The sequence below is a fragment of the Balaenoptera musculus genome, chromosome 3 (genome assembly GCF_009873245.2).
Source record: "Balaenoptera musculus isolate JJ_BM4_2016_0621 chromosome 3, mBalMus1.pri.v3, whole genome shotgun sequence".
In the NCBI taxonomy this organism is placed as follows: Eukaryota; Metazoa; Chordata; class Mammalia; order Artiodactyla; family Balaenopteridae; genus Balaenoptera; species Balaenoptera musculus.
The window spans coordinates 7,737,693-7,759,438 of NC_045787.1; the positions used below are offsets into that span (position 1 = coordinate 7,737,693).

The following is a 21,746-nucleotide window of genomic DNA, read 5'->3' on the forward strand; positions in this document are numbered from 1 at the left end:
GTACTGAGATGTTCCTGCAGACGCTTCCTGAGAAGCCTCCCGTGCAGGGTGCCTCCAACGTATAATGCTAGATCATGAAATTTTAAACGTACCCAGAAACCAAGATGGTAAACATCAAGATGATCCAGCCCTTCCTTTAGTTCTCTCTTATCAGTGTTTGATCACACCTTCTCAAACTTTCCTGTATTGAGCGCAGAAGAGTGTTTATGGGACATAGCCATGGCCCTGCTCAGCTATAACAGGAGCCATTTCAAGGACTGACTGGGCTCCAAGCAGCCACAGGGAATCTTTTATGTCTGTTTTTGATCAACAGTCTTATCCTTTCTTAAGAGAAGCACTTCCTTCCTAAAGCACCCATACTCTCGGCCCATGGCCTGCATACTCCTTCTCAGCCAAGACGGAGGTCCCCAGGTACTCCCTCCCTCTAACTGCCCTGCATCCTGGGTGCCCTGGCCTCCCTCCCTCTGGGCTGGCTGGAGGTGGGGTCTCCTTCCTGTGAGCTAATCCCTCACCTCTGCCCAATATCCTATCCCCTCCTATAGCCCCGGGGACTTTGCCTAGTCAATTATCTCCCCCTGTCTTTTCTCTCTTCACCAGTACCATTTAAGGATGATTAAGTAATACTCTCTTGAAAGCCGTTCCCTGTCCTCATGTCCCTGCCAACTGAGACAGTAATTCTCTATTTTTATGTCTATTTCTTCACCTCACATTTATCCCTTCACTCATGAGCATCTGGTTTTATCCCCAGCACTGCTGCCAAACTGCTCTGATAAATGCCGTTTGCTACGGGTTGATGCGTCCACCCCACGCCCACCCAGAGATATGTTGAAGTCCTAACCTCATGCACCTGTGATGATTGTGACCTTATTTGGAAATAGGGCCTTGATGTAATTAATTAAGATGAAGTCATGCTGGGTGAGGGTGGGCCCTAAACCCAGTATGACTTGTGTCCTTATAAAAAGAAGAGAAAACAGACACAGAACACAGACGCACAGAGAGAATGCCACGTGACTACAGACTCAGAGAACTGGAGTGATGGGTCCACAAGCCAAAGAACGCCAAGGATTGCTGACAGCCCCCCGAAGCTAAGAAGCGGCCAAGATTCTTCCCTAGAGCTTTCAGAGCGTGGCCCTGGTGACACCTTGCTTCTGGACTTCTAGCCTTCAGCACTGTGAGAGAAGATACTGTGATTGTTTTAAACCACCCAGTTTGTAGTATTTGGTTACAGCAATACTGGGAAACTAGTACACCATTGCTGACAGAGTTTCTGGGAGGGTGACCATCTGTCCCAGTTTTCCCAGAAGATAGTAGGGCTTTCAGTGCTACATCCCAAAAAGTCTCGGGCAAATCAGGATGAGTTTGTCACTCTACCTTCTGGCCCACAGGTGCCTTGAACTGGCTGCATCATGAGACACTCTGACGGCCATCTCCCTCTTGGAAAAGCTCTCCTTTCTTGGTTCCCATGATACCTGCTCTCAGTTATTTAACTCCAGCCGATGGCAGCTAGGAACTCAGCTTTCTCGATCTGACATCATTTCAGATTCCCCTTCTTTATTTCGTCTGGAATCAACAGCCAAGAACTCAGGGCTCACTCTTAGTGCCTCCTGCCCCCTCCTGTCTTATATCCTCTAAAACATCAACAACTCCCTCTTCACGTCTCCAGGATCCACCCAATTCTCTACATTTCTGCTACCACTCCCGCAGCTCAGGCCCTCATCACTGCTCCCTTTGGTCACAGCAGTGGTCCCAGAATTTGCTCTTCCTGCCGGCATTTCTCCATCCTCCAAGGTGAGCCTGTGCAGACAAGAGGGGGACTTCTTTTTTTTTTTTTTAAGACATTGATTATTCTTCTTTAAAAATTTTATTTATTTAGTTTTGGCTGGTTGGGTCTTCGTTTCTGTGCGAGGGCTTCCTCTAGTTGCAGCGAGCGAGGGCCACTCTTCATCGCGGTGCGCGGGCCTCTCACTATTGAGGCCTCTCTTGTTGCGGAGCACAGGCTCCAGACGTGCAGGCTCAGTAGTTGTGGCTCACGGGCCCAGTTGCTCCGTGGCATGTGGGATCTTCCCAGACCGGGGCTCGAACCCATGTCCCCTGCATTGGCAGGCAGATTCTCAACCACTGCGCCACCAGGGAAGCCCGAGGGGGACTTCTTGAGATGCCTTTTGATGCCGTGCATTATTGAATCCTCACTGTAAGTTTCACCTCCCTCTACTTCCTCTCTGTAATCTGAACTAAGATTTCATGGCTTACTGTACTCGACACTTGCCAAAAACTGCTGTGCTCCCCTCATGAGATTCATAAACACCTTCTAACAATCATCTGGGACTCAGCTCTGGCGTTGCTGCATCCTAGAAAACCTCCTTAACCATTCCTCTACAGCCCAGGCTGTCTGCTTCAGACACCCCTTCCCTGGGCTCACACAGCACCCGGCAAAGACACCTGAGAGGACCCTTAATACAATGTAATGCAACGGTCCTTTTGGTTTATAATCCTCAAGATATTCTAGACCCTTAACAGGAACTAGGTTTTTTACCTCTATCTCCTCCATATTTAGCACAGACCCCGGTACATATATAGGCAGTTATTAAATGTCTGTTGAATGTTCAGTACAAATTTTAAAAATGAAAATTAAAAGTATGTTGAGATGCCATTTATGAGCTATGGGGTTTTCCCAAATCCCACAGCTTAACAGTGCATTCTGTTGGAAAGTCTAGTGCAAAACAGATACTCCTATCCAGGGCAATGAGAATGCAAAATGGTGCAATCTTCATGAAAGGGAATCAGGCAGTTATCTAGCAAAACCACAACTGCAGTCACCCCGTGACCCAGCAATCCCAATTCCAGGAATCTCTGTCAATGTTACACTTGCAAAAATATCAAAAGTGCAGGAGGCACTACACATTGTAACACTATACATGATCACTTCTCCCAGCAGGGAGTTGCTGAGTAGACTAGAGATCATTACATAGAGGAGAGCTATGTGACTATGAGAAGAAGTGACATAAATCCATACTACTGGGACGTGGACTCCAGGGTATATCATGATGTCAAAAAATGCCAGATAGAGAAAACTCTGTATATATGCTACTTTTTAAGAAAAGAGGGTATGAATATATATGTGCATGTGTATGTGTGTGTGGAGTTTGGTTTATATTTAAAAAGAAGCATAAACTATAAACTATAAGTAAAAGGTGAGCTAAAGGCAGAGAGAGTGAACAAGGTAAGGAAAACAGTTTCTCTGAACACCGCTTGTTTTATTAATTTGACTTTAAAACACTACAGAATAATGTAATGTAAATTTTGAAAACCTCGAAAAATCAAGTGAAATTAAACAAATGAAATTAACTGGATTTTGAGTTGGCGGCACAACCCTACAAAGGGAAATTCTTTCAATTTCAAGGTGCTAATTTTGCTTCAATTTTCCGGTGAGATTTATACCCTGAGGACTAAAAGAAAAGAAGAAAAATCATCCGAAAGGGTTTTCTGTAGTCAACAAGGACTAAAGTTGCACAGAACTGTTATTCTGAAATGACTAAGTATGTATTACAGGAAAAGGCAAAGGAATAATTATGCTGACCTGCAGAGACAGGATTCTGTGCACAGGAGAGAAAGATAGAGACATAAAATGGAAGAGGATCAGAAAGTCTCTAGAGTCCTGGAGATGAGCTGGAAGTATCCAGAGCAACTTCGGGTGCGTTTTAAAGAACGCTTTCCTTAGCTCTATACACTGAAAACACCTGACTTTGATCACCCCTATGCTTGAATCAGATAAAAATGGCTCATTCTCAGGTCAACAGAAGGAAATGGATAAGAGGAGTCTTATTATCCCAGAGAATAATCAAGCCATCCAAGGCCACTTGGGTTGTTGCCAAAGAACTCAGGGGCCAACCTCAAGAGGCTCCCCTAGGCCTGAAATGTGATGATTTCACCATCTGTAAGAACATAAGCTGCAAGTGATGGAAATATACCAAATATTGAAATCCATGTATTAAAAATAATTCTAATAACCACTTTTTTTTAAAAAAAAAGCAAACATAACATTTTATTTGTCCCCTCTGGATAATGTTGGAGAACCAACTAAGTAGGCTCTTTACAAAAATGGTAAAGGGAAGAAAAATAAGCATTCACTCTGCCTTTCCTATGTCAGTTGCACCCTCAGGATATTCAAATAGTTGAGGAGGGAAAGTTACTTTATGTAGAAATATTTTACCCATTAAATGCAAAAAGAATTGTAAAATTGAAAACTCCCAGTTTTTCACCCATGAATGAATCAGGAGATTTAGGCCGTGATCCTCGATGACTGATCAATTCACATCCCGATGAAGGACGCAGCACCATCCGTGACACAGCAGAGACACAAAGATGCACACCTGAATCTGGGCAGCCTCTGGATATCACTACGAATTTACAGACACGTTCAGGACGGAAGAGCGTCCGAATGACAGCAATGGGAAGCGCTGGGCAAACCCTGGACTGTGGAAACTCCACAGGACGATGGACTCAAGTTTCTTTAAAAATTAATTTGCAAGGGGAGAGCAACAACAACAAAACACAGCGAAGGATGAAGAGACTCATGACATACACCAGCCAACTGCAATAGACGACACCAGCCAACTGCAATAGACGACACCAGCCAACTGCAATAGACGACACCAGCCAACTGCAAGAGATGAAGGTCCTTCCGTTCCTGACTCAGTTCAACTGTTACCAGAACAAGGCACAAGCATTCCTGGGACCATCAGGGCTCTCACAGGACTCACTGGATGTTTGCTAATTTTATGGCATTGGTTTTTGTCTGGGTTTCTGATGTTTTGGTGTGATTATGGCATCACGAATTCCTTATCTTCGATAGCCAAGAAGTGAAATATTATGGCACTATTGTATCATTTCTTGAATTTGCTTCAAAATAATTTGGTGAATGTGTGTAGAGCATGGGTGGGGATATACATGAAAAAAGGTGGGCCAGGGATTAATAAATACAGGGGCTGGGTGTTCCTTAGACTCTTCTATTTTTGTATATATTTCAAATCTTTTTGTGATATAAAAGTTACAAAATAACAGACCACAAAACTATTCATTGGATGAATTATTAAAATACAATGTCTGATTAATTATACTCAGTTTCATGATGTAAGAGCAAGTTCCTTGAGGACAGAGACAAAGACTAGTTTACTTATCACCTTAAATGCTTAGAAATGTCCAGGGTGTAAAGAACCCTAAATAAATTTTGATGAATTAAAGAATAAAAGAATGTGTATATACACACTAATCAATTGATCCTACAGATATGTAGGCATATTTGAGACAGTAAACCAATTCTGTCTGCCACGCAATGCCAGATAGAGACAAAGGCGTACATTGTGTGGTGGGACTAAGGCTTTGTTGGGAAATGCTGAAATGAGGAATTTTTTGTTTTGCTTGGTTTTGTTGTTATTTCTGTGGGTCACATTTTTCTCCCCCGGTTCAAATGCCTAGGAGGCTGACAGCACCTGTTAAGTAAAAGTGGCCTCAACAATGGGACTTTCTGCCTATGATTATTCTGAGCTTGGATTCTTCTTAAGATAGTGATCAGTTTCAGAATATGAAACTCTTGTGATGGGGGATTTTGTATTTTTGCTCTGATTTTAAACAATGTCTAAAACAAGACTCACAGAATAATAGAGTGATAACCAGTGCTATTATGAGTATGGAACGAGCATTTAAATGGTGCCTTTGCAATCAGAGCGTGCTCGACCCTCACCTTTATAGGAAATGACCGGATGCTCTGCTCTCTGGCACTGAGATGCGTCTGTCTCCGGCTGGGCGAGTCTCCACCATCCCAGGCTTGAGAAGAGCCACGCAATGACGCAGGGTCCCTTCATGGTGGGCAGGAGACCTTAGGCTCTGGACACTTGTCTTTAACCAGAAGCTCGTCGTCCCGTCATGTGGGGAAAGTGCCTAAAACACGCAAAAGAGAACAAGTGCGTTAACACGGGTTCACGTTTTCTGGTGGGTGGTATTTCAGTAAAGCCCCATCACGCCCTTTAAAAAAAAAGAGCCTTGCCGTGCTTGGACAAACACACCTTTTTCTAGGAGATATTTCAGAAATGTGTGAGTAATGATGTATGTCTCAATCTAGACCTCTTTTCCTCCCAATAATTTTATGAGATAAGCCATTGACTATAAAAGAAGGAATGTTCAAGTTTAAGCTCTATCAAGTTGTCATCATCCCCACCCCCGTGAAGAATTCGGTTTCAGAGTTGTGATCGTCGATTGGTTTTCCCTTGGAACATCATTCTTGCCCCCTCATGCAAATGCAGATCTATATGTGGAAGCCCTAAGAATCCCTCCCCTTCCCTTTTCAAAATACAAAAGCCCCTATTAAATAAGGCCATGACCGTTGTCTGTCCTTGACTAATAACCTGATTAACACTATGCTACCCAACTCTGAAAAATCATCCACAGTGGGTGCATTTCTCCTTTGAAATTTACAGATGACCTGCCTGCAAAGTTTTTGGCTAGAGATCAAGTGTGCATCAAATAAAACGTAGATGGAGCACCTACTGGGTGAAATGAAATGGCCGTGCTGGGAGCAGGGAAACTTTAAAGATTACGAATAATTTAAAAGATTAATAAGCTTTAAAATAAGATAGGTTCATAAAAATAACTATAATCCAAGCTGTTAGAAAATCATAAAAAAGAAGCAGGAGCACTATGGGGGTTAGGAGAGAGAGTACGACTGCTATTTAGAGAGATCAAGAGTGGGTCAAAGGAAGACTTCATATTTGAGTTTAATAGTGGAGGATAAAGAGGATTTCAACAGATGGAGACTTCTGGAAGTAATCCAGGAGAGGATGAAAGGATGCACTTGAGGGCCAAGAGGAATGAGTAGGCAACGTGTTTACTGTACTTGACCCCAGGGGATAGAAAGGGGAGAACTGGAAAGCAGCTTAGAGAGAATGTTGGGTTAAGATTTGGACGGTGAACGATACTAAGGTCTGAGGTCTCTGTTCTTAGGCAATAAGCTACCACAGTATATTAACATTAGAAGAAATAGTAATCATTCTCACCATAGCATACATAGGAAATCGGCTAAAGAAGAGCATAAAGGTTGAGAAGTTAAATTGAAGATACAGCAATTGTTCAGAAGAGAAAGAAAGGAAGCTGTGACTTCAGGTGGGGTCAATGTGAACAGAAATTAAGGCAAACCCAGCAAACACTCAGTGTGATGGGTAAGGCAAAGTACAGAAAATTAAAGATGCCCACAGCTTCTTCGACCTTCCTCCCACTGAAGGCTGGATCTTCACCCCCTCTCTTGAATCTGGGTTGGCTCTCTGACTGCTGTGCTCAGTCAGATACAACAGAAGTGATGGTACCCTAGTTTCCAAGCCCATACCCTAAGAGGCTAGCAGTTTCTACTTCCTGTCTCCTCTGGGGCACTGAGACACTGGGTCAGAAGTGATGGTACCCTAGTTTCCAAGCCCATACCCTAAGAGGCTAGCAGTTTCTACTTCCTGTCTCCTCTGGGGCACTGAGACACTGGGTCAGAAGCCCATTGTCCCTGAAACTGCCATGCCAGGGAGACCAGATATAGGTCCTCCTGGTGATGTTTCCGACTAAGCCCAGCTTCCCAACCAGCCCCACCAAGGCACCTGATATATGAGTAAAGTCGAAACCCACTGAGTGACTTTAGTATCACAAGAGCAAAGAAATCAACTAGTTGAGCGCTGTCCAATTTCCTAACCCCCGAAGTGTGAAATATAATAAATGGTTGTTGTTCTAATCTGTTAAATTGGGAGGAACAGAAAGCAAAGAGGCACAGATGGACTGAAGATAAAGAATGTGAGTCACTTTGAGGACAGTCATGCCATTTTTTAAAATATGATAATCAACAGAAGATGTTTTAGAGGAGGATATGATCATTTGGTTTTGTGCATGTTGGATTTAAGATGCCAAGAGAATATTTAAGGAAATGCAGCAGATTGTGGAAAATCCAGGTTGGATGCTCAGGAAAAAAAAGAATTCAGAGACAGCATATAATCTTTGGAATGTTTAAAATCATGGGTGTGGTTGAGACACACCAAGGGAAAGCATGAGAGAAAAAAAGGGCTAAAGAGAAGTGAATATTTAGAATTTGTTCAAGAAAAGTAACCACACGAAGATGAGACAAGAGAACAGATATAGCGCATCAAGTGAACACAGCACCATGGGAGCCAAGTTAAGTTGGAGGATAGAAATAACACATTTTAAAAAGAGGTCTCAAATGTAAAATAGATAGCTAGTGGAAAGCAGCTGCATCGCACAGGGAGATCAACTCGGTACCAAAGCACCTAGAGGGGTGGGATAGAGAGGGTGGGAGGGAGACACAAGAGGGAGGGGATATGGGGATATATGTATACATATAGCTGATTCACTTTGTTATACAGCAGAAACTAATACAACATTGTAAAGCAATTATACTCCAATAAAGATGTTAAAAAAAATTTTTAATAAAAAATTAAAAAATAAAAATAAAAAGAGACCTCATCCACTGTATGCTGATGAGGTAGAGCGAAGACTACTGGCTTTAGTCAAAGGACAGTCAATGGTCAACTTTGGGGTCAGTTTCAGAAAAACAGGAGACAGAATCCATGACATGAGAAACCAAGAAGGGAACAGATGAAGCAAAAGTAGGGCAGAATATCTGTGGTACCTTGAATGCTAGGTAACCCCAGAAAATTCAATGAAATCAGGTAAGCACTGAAGGACCAAAGTTCAGAAAATTTTAGGGTACAGAAAACAGATCATTAAATGTGGCTTCTTTTCTGAGGAGTGGTGAGTGGAGAAGAGATTGTAGATTTAAGAGGGAGAGGTGGTATAAGATCCAGAAAAAAAACCGGGGTGGCAAACTATTAAGGTTCCAGTAGAGAGGGTTGTTATGAAAGGGAGGAGAGGGGTCTCTTCTTTAAAAAGGGGTGTGCACACGAATACATGGTGAGATGTCAAGATGGAGAAAACACGAAGTGGAGGGTACATCGAATTTCACAGTCTCCATATTTTGTGCCCCATTGACTCAATCCTCCCATGGATGGAAATGTTCAAATTAGGAAGAGAAAAAAGTGAAGGGGCTGCAAATCATGATGAGGCAAGAGTATGGTTTCTGGAGGAGGGAGAGAGTCTGAGCATGAACGTGGAGGAAGGAATGGAGAGGAAAACTGGGAGCCAAGGATACATCTGTCCAATGGGTCCATAATCCCTGACCAGGCCAGTACATTGTAATGGACAATGGAGGCACACGTGCTATTTTTTCCTGGGTTATAAATTAAAAGTATGATTAATTTCACTCTTGGAAAAGGGGTCACAGTCTGCAAAACTGGAGACTGCTCCTGAACTCCAGTCTGGAGGCAAATACATGAAGCAGCCCATCTTTCTTCTCCCTCTGACCTGAGACTTACGACATGACATTTTACCAAATGACATATCTTAATAGGAGTTTGGGATTAACACATAGACACTACTATACATAAAATAGATAATCAACAAGGACCTACTGTACAGCACAGGGAACTCTACTCAATATTCTGTAATAACCTATATGGGGAAAGAATCTGAAAAAGAACGGTTAGATGTATATGTAGAACTGAATGACTTTGCTGTACACCTGAAACTAACACAACATTGTAAATCAACTATATTCCAATATAAAATAAGAAATTAAGTTTAAAAAGAGTAACACCTGTTAGAGGCGTTTTATTTTATTTTTTTTATTTTTATTTTTTGGCTGCGTTGGGTCTTCATTGCTGCGCGCGGGCTTTCTCTAGCTGTGGCGAGCAGGGGCTATTCTTTGTTGTGGTGCGCGGGCATCTCATTGTGGTGCGCGGGCATCTCATTGTGGTGCGCGGGCATCTCATTGTGGTGGCTTCTCTTGCTGTGGAGCATGGGCTCTAGGCACAAGGGCTATTGTGGCGCACGGGCTTAGTTGCTCTGCGGCATGTAGGATCTTCCCGGACCAGGGCTCGAACCTGTGTCCCCTGCACTGGCAGGCGGATTCTTAACCACTAAACCACCAGGGAAGTCCTGCTAAAGATGTTTTAGATGTAATTTTGATCTGTTCAGAGCAAGGAGATTTGGAGCACCCTCACCAGTCCACTTGGGAAAGGGCTGCAGGTAGAGTATCACTGCCCCACATCAAAACAAAATGGTGATGATAAAAAATTATGGGAAGGATAATGAAAGTAGCAGTGAACTCTCAGCAAGTGCTAGCTAGCTCTGTGGCAGGCAGGACACCAAGCAATTACACCCACACCTGGCACCCAAGAGGCACCCAGAGCAGCGTCTCTGACACATCAACTCCCACTGAACAGAAATCCATCACAGAAATGGACGGGAGCACGGCCATCTTGACCTCTGAGACTGAGCTCAGGTCACCCTAGGGCTAAAAGCAAATTCTTCTCTTGCAGATAGTTTTCAGTGTGTCAGACCCAAGCCAACACAGAATCCCCTTCTGTTAACCATGAAACAAGTTATACAGACAACTGCCAATTGGACCTGTCCTGTATTTCCAATAGCCATGCATTCCCATCTCAATCCTAACATCTTGCTTCCCGAAGGAAAGGTGAAGAAGAATAACACAAGTGCCTGAAACGTTCCTTCCCTGGGATGTTGAAAGTGATGATTAGAGAAGAAAACGCCCTGTCAAGTGAAAGAGCTGCTAAAATGGGACAGACCCATGGTCCTATGGGGATGAGATGAAATTATACGTTTGCCACGTTAAGCTAAGGGAAGCACATTTAATGAGAACAGGTGATTTTTAGAAGTTTATAATTTTCAGACTATAACACGTTACCTTTTTTCTTAAAATAAAGGTACTGTAAACAGTCAGCCTGGTAAGGTACCAGGGAGGGGTGTTCACAGTTTTCATTTAGATCAGGGTTTTCTGAGCATCCTACCATGCAAAGCTAACTCGTTGAATAGTCCTTTACTCAAAACAGGCTCAGATCTAAATATCAGGTCCTTCCACCCTGGACTCTCACCTCTCAGTGGGATATGGTGGGGTGGGGAGAAGCATATTTATATCAGAGATTTCAGTGCTCAATCTATTGACATTTCGAGCCAGGTAATTCTTTGTTCTGGGAGCTGTTCTGTGCATTTAGCTGCATCCCTGGCCTCTCCACCCACTAGATGCCAGTAGCAACCCCCCAATCTGTGCCAACATTGGCTCCAGACTTTGTCAAATCGCCCTGGATGAGAATCTCTCATTTGTATGTATCAAAATACCTCTCCCTCTTTAGAAATTAAATAAGCTATCGTCACTTGAAAGATTATTTTTAAATATGCTTATATAAATCACCCAACTGAATTCGTATCGAGTCATTTCAGCAAAATTTCAATAAAAACGAAAGTCACGTTAATTATAACTATTTGCTACATCGGGGAAATACATGATGAAGGAATTTTCAAAGGATCAATTTCAATAAAAGTAGTTCGAATTTCATCCTACCACCTCTGGAAAATTAAAAATATGTTTGGTGACTTAATACTGAACAAGTTGATTTTGCCAATAGGAAGATTTATTACAGCAGGCCACTTTGGGCTACAAAACAGGAGCATTTTTGTTACATCTACTTCAAAATCCCTGAAGCCTTCCCTTTAGTTTCCTGATGTGGGAGTAGGTTCTCTCTATAAACTCGATCTAAATAAGCAAAACTCCGTATATACATGTTTGTGCAATAAATAACATTTCTCATTCACACCCACACTGCAAATGAATAGGCTTTGGCGAATAGAAAATAACTGTTCCTTTTAGTTAAAAAAAAAACTGCTGTCAGATAAAATAGAAATCAAAAGAATGAAAGCTTACACAAGAAGTTTTGCTTCAGGAACAAAGTCTAACTAGTGATTAATAAAAACAGATCCAAAATAAGCTTCATGTACTTTTTTTCAGGGGAGGCTGGTGTTCCTCTGAGTCTTTGACCCACTGTGAAGTTGGAAGTGACCAGATCCATGGGCGCAACTCAGAGAGTCCACAGAAACTCTGCCAGCCCGGCTCCTACCTGATGGCTTTAGGACCGCCACTGCAGACAAGGTGGAGAAGTCAGGTGAGAGAACTGACCAATGAGCTGCTCGGAGAGGACCAGGAAGCCGAGCCCCACACCCACTGGAGCACAGCAGCCCTTTGGAGGACACTTCGCGTGCGCATCTCAACTGCAAAAAGTTACAGTCTGCTGTAACATCAGAAGCACAACGACAGGATTTATAAGAAGGGGATGGACAGCTCTTCTGAAAGGTCTGTGTTTGCCCTCATCTTTCCATCCATCACTTGGCCCTATTCCATGGGATCAGATGAAACACTCCCCCAGAGGACTAAAGCCCCAGCCTGAACCGAAGCAGCAGAACCACTGAAGAAATCAGTCCATCATCTGAACAAACCATGGAGCCTTATTCCCGCACACGCTGGCACAGCCAAACATGGTGTTACGACATCTACTGCACAGTCGTCAGCTGCTGCCAGGTAAACAGCCTTGCCCTATTCAAACCCTCTCAGGATTTTCCACTGCTTTCCGAAGAGAATACTCTGCCCTTCCACCAATGAACCAACTCCTCCTAATTTCACCTCCACTACTCCCAGTGCCAGGGCTTCCCTTCAGCCCCTCCAGCCTAGCCACGGTCCTCTGGGTAAGCCTTGCACACTCTTTGCATGTTTGCTGATGCCTTGGGCCCCACTTCTGCCCCGAGTCTTCCCACTACCCAAGGTCAAGGCTGGCTTCCACCTTCTGCACACACAGCGGCCGCCTACTCCAGCCAAAGTGGCAGATCCTTCCTGGGAAACCCTGATGAACCAATTACAGTGCCTGCCTCCTCATCACGGGTTCCATGGAAAGTCATATAACCTTTCGCGTTTCTAAGCTTTGACGTCTCCTTTGTATCGTAAACAAGCTACGGGTTGAACACGCAGTTACAGCCCCAAATGTATGCATTCCAACAAGCTGAATCGGCCATCTGAATGAATCAGAAATCACGTAGCCGACGTTCTCTTTAGCATCACCAGAACTCACCCATCCCTTGCCCCTGAACAAGCACCATTGTCGGATGGTTTATGCAGCCCCTTGGCACACAGGAGGCAGGAAGTGAGTCAACAACTCACTGAATCTGAGAGGTGGAAGGGCTGGCTGAAATCACCTCATCTCTCCCTTCACTTTGCAGCAGAGAAAGCGAAGGCTCAAATGAATTGAACAGATCTTACAGGTTAAGGTAAGATCAAGTGCGCAGTGTCAGGCCATGTCAAAACAGGAGCAAAACCCACTGGCCCTTTGCCTGGCACACTCAGCCTTCCTGCTCACACTGGCAAAAACCACACATTTATGGCCACAAGTTCAAACAACCCGAATTACCCCCAGAAACATAGTCTTCTCCCCAGAGTAAAGTGTAAGAGATGAACCCATGGCCTGGAAACAGGGGGCATCATTAATCCAGCCAGTCATACTGAAGGATGCCACCTGTGGGCAAGGGACAGCCCTCCAACACAGAAGAGGACACAGTCTGGGCATTTCCAGCTCACAGGTACGAGTAGTCAAGCAAGTAAAAGTCCATCTTTTGATAATTACCAAATTATCCTAGAAGTAGGAGCAAAGCCTTAGGGGACATAGAAAAGGGAGGAATCCCTCTGAATGGAGGAAGAAGACAGAAGCTATGGCTTCTGAAGGGGTTCAAGTTCAAGTGTTCAAAGAAGGGGGAATAAAGGTCAGGGGGCATCCAAGCCCTCAGTGTCTTCATGGCTGGAAGGAACGTGTTGAATGAATCTGTGCTCTTTCCTAGTAGTAATGTCAGACATTCTAGGTACTGAGCAGGAAATGGGATTAAATGAGGGATCAATAAAACAGTAAACTTAAGTTAATGCACAGTGTTCAAGTAAATAGATTCTTCTAACCTTTTTCAAAAACAATAACCGAACATTTTATTCTTTGGGAAATAAAGCAAAATTAAAGTTTTCTTGTTATTGCGTTGAGTCTATAAGGGCAATCAGGATGTTCACCAGACATATTGCATCTTCACTTTTTAGGTACATTTTTATGAAAATTGGATCCTGTTTATATTATTTTAACCCATGTACCGTGACTGCCAAATTTCAGCCAAAAGAGGTTTAACACAAATGAATTAGTGCAACGTTTTTAGGAATGTCTTAATGAAAACACTGACTACCCTCAAGTACAGAAACACTGCCAGATGCCACCTTCAGGTAACTGAGTAAGAAAATGACTTTATTACTCATAGGTTTTCATCGTATCTGAACTGAGATGAGATAGGATTTTATGGCTATATAAAATGACTTCACGGAATAAAATGGGAAAAAGCAAACATTGACGTATTTTACACATTTCAATAATGGTTCAGCTCCAGTGACCTTATTTTATATCTCTCTTCAAAGGGAATTGTTATTACACTTTTGTCTTTTTCCCCTTGTTTAGCTCCAGATCGCCTGGAGGGACCATAAAAATAAATGAAGTCCATTAGGTAAAATTATTATTTACACAAAGGCAATATTAATTTTATCTGTCAGCAGGTTTTAAAACTAAGTGTAGGTTCATTCAATATACTTCTGTGCTAGCTAAATCAACAGGAATACTTTCTAAGAATGAAAAAAAAAAAAAACCCTTAAATAACGAGTCTTTCAAGGCAACATAACTATATTGACAATTTCTAAAGGATTTATCTAGAGAGAGGAAACTCATAGGGACAGAACAAAATAATCACATTATAAATGACTCTCATAATGTGACAATTACTATTCATGGCTCCCGTTCATTTTTAGGTAAGATAGGCAGGAGCTGGAGGGCCACTTTGTCTCTTGTCACCTAGAAGGTGTGACATCTATGATGACCTGCAAAAGCATGCAACATTGGCAGGAAGAAAGGAATGCTCCCCAACGTTTCTGCCCTGGTCAGCCTCATTGGTCGCCTTCTGATTGCCAAGTCCGGTAAGCTGATGCAACTGGACATCTATCACCATGGCATCTGCGCCCATGACCTCTCCTACTGAATATTTCCGCAAACCCTCTCCTCCCTGGTTTCCTTAACACCCCAATCTCCCTGTGTGCTTACGGCATCCAGAACCCTTACTCCCGTCTTCCCTTTAAATGAAAGTTCACCCCACCCCAATTTCTCTCTTTGAGGACTCACCCACAATTTTCTCCTCCTTCATCTTCCCAAAGGTCATGTGTCATTATGTCTCTATGTTCTGACAACTCTTCCCTTTTACCCATATTTAGAATCATGCCCCACTCCCCACCCTAACCAACCCTCTCTATTTCTCACGTCTACATTGTCAGCTGTTTTTGACAGGTTTCCCTGCCTCTAGTTCCAATTCTTAAGCTTCATCTCTGAGTAGCCTTCTCTGACTTTTTCCCAGTTCCCCCCCCCCATCTCCATGTGGCCCCTCTGTACATCAACACTCATTTCTATTATAGTCGTTATCACCCTGAACTACAATTGCCTGTGTATGTGCCTCATTCTAAAACAGGCTGTGAAAATCTCAACCTCTGGACAATACAGGATGTAGCAGATACAAAAAGTTACCACCTGAGGAATGAGTTAATGGAGAAAAACAATGTAAATCAACATACACCTCTCTACCTTCTAATCAATATTTATGCTTCCATTAAAATGCAATTCTTGTTCCCTTTCCTTCTACGACTCTGCTATTCATTGTCACAGATGTTTTATTCCTCTATTAAAATTCTCTTAACATCTGGTCCAAATATGAGGATTCCCATGGTTTTGAGAAATGTCCTTTCTAAATGTCATAATTTTCCAATTAGTGGTCAAAGGGATGAAGGGATTACTATAGGCAGACCAGCTAAAAAGAGGAAGTCTCCCGGGTCTGGAAACATGAAAGCACATGGAAGATATAACTGAAGTGTGTGAACCCTGAGGGGTTTGAATAAATTATTCTGGCACACCATAATTTGCTGGAACCACTTGAAAAATCAAAAGACAAAAAAAAGAGGAAGATATTACAATTCACAGCAGAAGTAAATTCATCAAATTCATTATTCCAGGGTGAAAATACAAATACCTTGAAATTGTATCAGATAAATTTACAGATAATAGCCTACTGATACACTTGGGAAAACTAGGCTATTTAGTGAAAAGGCCTCTGATTGGTGTTTTCAGATTTCAGTTGGGAATGGCCCTTGTGTGTGATGTCTGATGATACCTATTAGGCCAGTGGACCAATACACCAAAGCTGATTCATTTGAGTTCAAATGTGTCACACTCTTTGGTCTAAGGACAAAAAAGATAGACCTCAAGAGCACTAATTACAATTTTGGGGTCCATTTATTAAAAACAAGAATAAGAAATCCTTACAAAAATAAAAAATAACTATATTGTACTGCATATTTGAAATTTGCTAAGAGAGTAAATCTTAAAAGTTCTCATCACAAGAAAAATATACTGAGCCACATCATATCAAAATCAAAGATTCCGCTAATCGGAGAACAATAAAATACAAGAAACTGCAAAGAAGGTTATATGTTGATGCACAACATTAATACATCTCTTGTTTTCCTGAAATAAGCCTGTAAAATAAGTATTAGCATTCTTTCCTAGTCTACAGATGTGAAGACTCAAGAAGGTCCCACAGATAAATGGAAGAGCTAACAATTCTAACAGATACATCCCTGGCTCCAAATCCATGGTCATCTCGCTACACTGAAGGTACCGTCCCAGTGTATACCTCGTTTCTGCAGTTATCATTTATTGACTAGGAATCGGGAGCTCTGCTAGACACATGGATCCTCTGGCTAAAAAAAATTAGCAGGTGCTCTATTTCTACCAACTGACTTCAGTTGGGCCTGAATACGTGTTTGCTCGGGGACAGAAATTTCACGAAGTGACTGGCAGCATCATTCACCAGTCCTGGAGCCTGAGACCTCACTGATCATAATTTAATCTAGATAGTGAAGAATGTGCACCAGCCCTTGAACAACTATGAGATGGGCTTAGTGTCTAGTGTCACCCTCTGCTCACCATCTACACATCCTCCTGGGAGCTCAAGTTATGGAAGAGCAACCATCAGCAGGTGAACATAGATGTATATCCCAGCTCCAACCTGACCCTGACACTGCAACTTCCATCCTCTCTTCTCTTCTACTTGAGTGCGGAGAATTACCTCCAACCAAACATGGACCTAACAAACCCTCAGTTGCCCCTCTTCCCCAAATCTGCTTCCCGCCTGAGTCCTCCCCATCACAGCTAGAGTCATTCTGGCTTCTCTAATTCCCCCACCTGCCACTCTAAACCATCAGTAAACCCTGTCCTATGGATCACGCACGTGGCCCCCTCTCACCTCCATGGCTGCAGTCCCACGTGAAGCCGCTTCCTCTCTCCCCCCGACTCAGCAGAAGCCTTTCTAGTCGGGGTCTTGGGGCTTTCACTCTTGCCTCCCCTGCAACAAAGCCTATTATCTACGTTACAACCAGAGCAATCTTCGTAAAGAGACTGAACAAGTCAAACTCAGAGAAGCAGAGAGTAGAATTGGCTGCCAAGGGCTGGGGAGTGGGAGAAACAGGGAGATGTTGATCAAGGGGTACAAAGATTCAGTTATGCAGGCTGGATACGTTCTGGAAATCTAATGGACAGCATGGTGACTATCGTTAATAATACCATATTGTGTCCTTGAAATGTGCTAAGAGAGTAGATCTGAAATGTCCTCACCACACACACACACACACGCACACACACACACAAAGGTAACTATGTGACGTGATGGATATGCTCATTAGTTTGATTGTGATAATCATTTCACAAGGTGTACATATATCAAAACATCACGTTGCAGTTTGTCCTAATGATATGGTATGTTTATATGATTTCCTAATACTGGAGCACCTTTGCATTACAAGCCTAACTATAACTAAATCAAGGCAGATTGTTATTTTATTACAGCTGCTTAATTCACTTGACTAAGATCTTAAGTCAGTTGTGATTGTGTATTACCTTTTTTAGGTTTTGTTATCAAAGTTACATAAGTTTCATAAAATTGTTCAGATAATTTTCCAATAAAATTCCCATCTTATTTGCTCTTTAAAAAAACCCCAAAAAACAAAAACACACATCATGTTGTACGCTGTAAATATATGCAATTTTTATTTGTCAATTGTACCTCAATATAGCTGGAAACAAAGAATCAACGAAAATAAAATATCTGTATTCTTTAAAGGGTTGTCCCCACCCACTTCTGCACTTTCCCCAGCACTCCCATGCGCCGTGCTGGGGCCACGCACACGCATACACTCATCTCTCTGGTATTTTCGCCCACCAACTCATCACCTTTCAGATGCCACTTGCTGGTCCTTAGGTCCAGAGGTTGTTTCTCTAGGTCCTTCCAAGGGGCCTCCTTCTCATTACTCAGGTGTCCTTCAATGTCGCCTCCTCAGAAAGGCCTCCCCAACCAGGCCAGCTGAAGCACAGCCGCTTCCCCTCTACCAGATTCCTCTATGTTCACTTCTTCAAGTCACTCAAAACTACGTGAAATCACTCAACTGATGTGTATCTGTTTATGGCCTGTTTAACCCACAAGAATATCAGAACTGGAGGACTGAGCCTGGGTCTTGCTTGCTGGATGTCCCCAGGGCCCAGAAGACAGTATGATATTAAGTATTATCGACTGACCGACTAGATCCTAGAGGGGAGAGAAACCAAGACAGCCTTCATCTAAGTGATGGAAAAATCATTGTAAAGGCCTGGATACTTTCTGCCAGTGCCGCTGAGGAGTGCTCACGGCAAGTTTTGGGAGCGTTTCCATGGAAAACTACAAGTTCCCTCACAAGGAATCAATCTATTAGGTGAGATTTCAGGAGAACAAGTCAACGAAGACCATGAATTAGCTGCCACAAAAACATCGAACGATTAGCGCATAATGCAATGCGGGGACACGCAGATGTGCTGTGGACACGTGGTGTTTTATTCTTCAGTTCATTAGCCTGAAATGTGGAAAGGTCATTGAGGACATTACAATAAAGGTCTCCGTGGTTGAAAGTAATCCCCAAGTGTGTTAAATTCTGCACTTCAAAATATTAAAAGCTACGTGATGGTGGATATATTAATGGAAACACAAAAAGAATGATTCCTAAATACAAGTCCAGGAAAAGCAATGACAGATTGCACCAATTTGGCACGCTGTTCCTTAACAGTGAAGGGGGCTAAACACTGCCGCAGGATGCCTGCTTGCTTGATTTCGCCTTGTGAAAATTAAGAACTACCTATGGTACCCCTCAGCCTACAATGTCCTGGTGACCCGCCCTGCCCACCATGGCTACTTTGGGAGAGGCAGCATTCCAGAGATGCTGAAAACATGGACTCTGGACCCAGACCGCCTGGGTTCCAATTAGCTCCAACAATAACTTTATGTCTCAGGTTCCATTATCTGTCATACGGAGATAAAAACCCATAGCTTAAGATTATACGAGTTAATCTGAAAGAACATAGAAAATTCCCTAGTGATTAGGAAGCACTAAAAAAGTTTTAATAAGTAAGAGCTATTTAAAAAAATGCTTCTTAAATCTTGCAGGAAAAGAAAATCTCTAACCACCAAATTAGTGTCTTCCTACAAAGAGATGATAAAATCAGTTCACTGTTTAAAAAGAGCTGTGATGGTGGGTGGCCTCAGCCTTAGGAAAATTCCACATCTCCCCAGGAAGCTTATAAAGGAACATTCATAGCAGCGTTTTTCATAATAGCAAAGACCCAGAAATAATACAGGTGTCCACTGAGAGAATGGAAAATTTTATGGTGTATTATATCACGGGGAAAATGGATAGACACCAGCTACATACAACATAAACAGATAATGGAAACATCACAGTGAGAGAAAAAGTCAAGAATAATATATAATATAGTAAATCACTATTTAGTGCAAATATACAAAGAAGCAAAACTAAACAATAATTTGAATTTGTTAAGACTATATTTAAACACAATATTGTAAATCAATTATATTTCAGTTTTACAAAGATAATAAACATCATGGAAACATGTTTTAAGACAATTTAAAAATGTGACAAATAAAACATAAAAAATGTATTTAAAAAGCAAGGAAATGTAAACAGAAACTTCACAGTCGTGCTCACGTGAAAGTGAATAAATAACTGAATGAACAATGGAGATAATTCACTATTTCATCACCTCTCCATGATCAAACCACTTGGATCAATTAGACTCACTAATTCTCCTCAGCCCCACCCACGCTGTTTGTCCACTTCCACCTTTCTGCCTGGAACACACTCTCCTATGTCTGTATTAGAACCTCATGCCTCCTCTGAGGTCCAGATCCAACACCAGCTCCCCCATTCCCATGACCACTTCCCCAGTGAGAAACAAGGAGGCCCCCACTGAGCCTCCTTGTGCTACAATTGTCTCCACAGCCCTCAGCTCACACTGTCCAGCTTCTTCTGCCTGTGACATGACATCCCTGCTGTATGGGAGGACCACGCAGGAGAGCCTGTGCCCTACTCGCGACTGTAGCCCCTCAAAGCCCACCACATTTTTTTGCACATAGAAAATGTCTAATATCTGTTGAATGAATGGATCAACCAACCACTTACAAATAGTGGAAAGAAGGGTCCGGCTAACATAGGAGGAGGTTGGAGAACAAGTGAGTTTTGGAAGCATGGGAATCATGTGACTGAATAAAAAGATCACATTTTGGGCAGAGAAACAGAATAAAGTCTCAGGGTAGAATTTACTGAGAATGGGGGTAGTAAACACATTTATCTGCATGAAATTTAAAGACCAAAGTTATAAGTAATGAAATCAAATAAATCATGGCACATCCATCCTATTAAATAGTATACAGCTTGTAAAACCAATGTAGTAAAACTCTGTACACGGACGTAAAAATCCAATAATGATGCTGAGTGAAAAAATAAAGTGTAGATATTTATTTATCTATAGAGAGAGAAAGAAAGAGAGGGGTCCCATTTTTGACTGAAATAAACCAAATGATTTTTATGTTTATATGTTTGTAGGTGAAAGAAAATTGTGTTTACTCCTAGGCAGTGGGGCTATCTTATATTCTTCTGTACTGTTTGAATTTTCAACAAGCATTGATTTAGTTTGTAACTTAAAGTGAGTAAAAATATTTAGGTTTAATATAAGTGAATGGGGTGAGATGTGTTTTCTAGATTAACTAATGAGACTGGAGCCCTAATGTCCATCTTTAGATTCAGCTCAGGTTGACTCACTCGGGATAAGGGATAGAAAATGATGGGAGAACAGGAGCTGAGGGCAGGACAGAAAGCAGGGCATGTTTAAAGACGGAATGGTTAGAAGGTAGAAATGTTGACAGAGCAGAAGCCAACTTCCCATAAGGATTCTCCAAACAAAACAGGAAATTCCTATTATTCTCATTTAAAGTCGGGTGAAGAACACTTATGATGAAAACACATGACATGCTGGTGTAAACCATGAGTCAGTACAGACATTTCTACAACTGGGACCTCCAACTCCTTTACTTACTACACTCATTTTACTTGGGAAAAAAAGGAAATCTTCACTCTAACTAAGAAAATGGGATTGGTTTTATCAGCCTTGGCAGATAAACCATAATAAGCAAAGCCCTCAGCTCATACAGAGAGGAAATGATCAGGCGGACAGGCTTTGACAAATGCTTTCCATCCTGACATGGCCATCCTGCATTTTTGTTCTCAAAGTTGCCCCTTTAGCTTGGTAAATAGCACATACTGTGAAATCATTACAGGAAAGTTAGCTCACATGTTTGTTTTGTCGATA

The 21,746-nt window shown here is 42.3% G+C and overlaps 1 protein-coding gene across 4 annotated transcripts in view; it reads right to left on the reverse strand.

Annotated features, from left to right (window-relative positions):
* Nucleotides 1-21,746, reverse strand: part of SEMA5A (semaphorin 5A) — a 528,372-nt gene that overhangs the window by 342,080 nt on the left and 164,546 nt on the right. For 3 of the 4 annotated variants that reach the window (XM_036846398.1, XM_036846396.1, XM_036846394.1), the window contains exon 3: nt 5,741-5,937. In XM_036846398.1, the coding sequence (XP_036702293.1) occupies nt 5,741-5,861 (121 nt within the window). In that variant the 5' untranslated portion in view covers nt 5,862-5,937. Of the gene's footprint in view, nt 1-5,740; nt 5,938-8,623; nt 8,635-21,746 lie in introns of those variants that run through there. The other variant, XM_036846397.1, reaches the window with a different exon arrangement.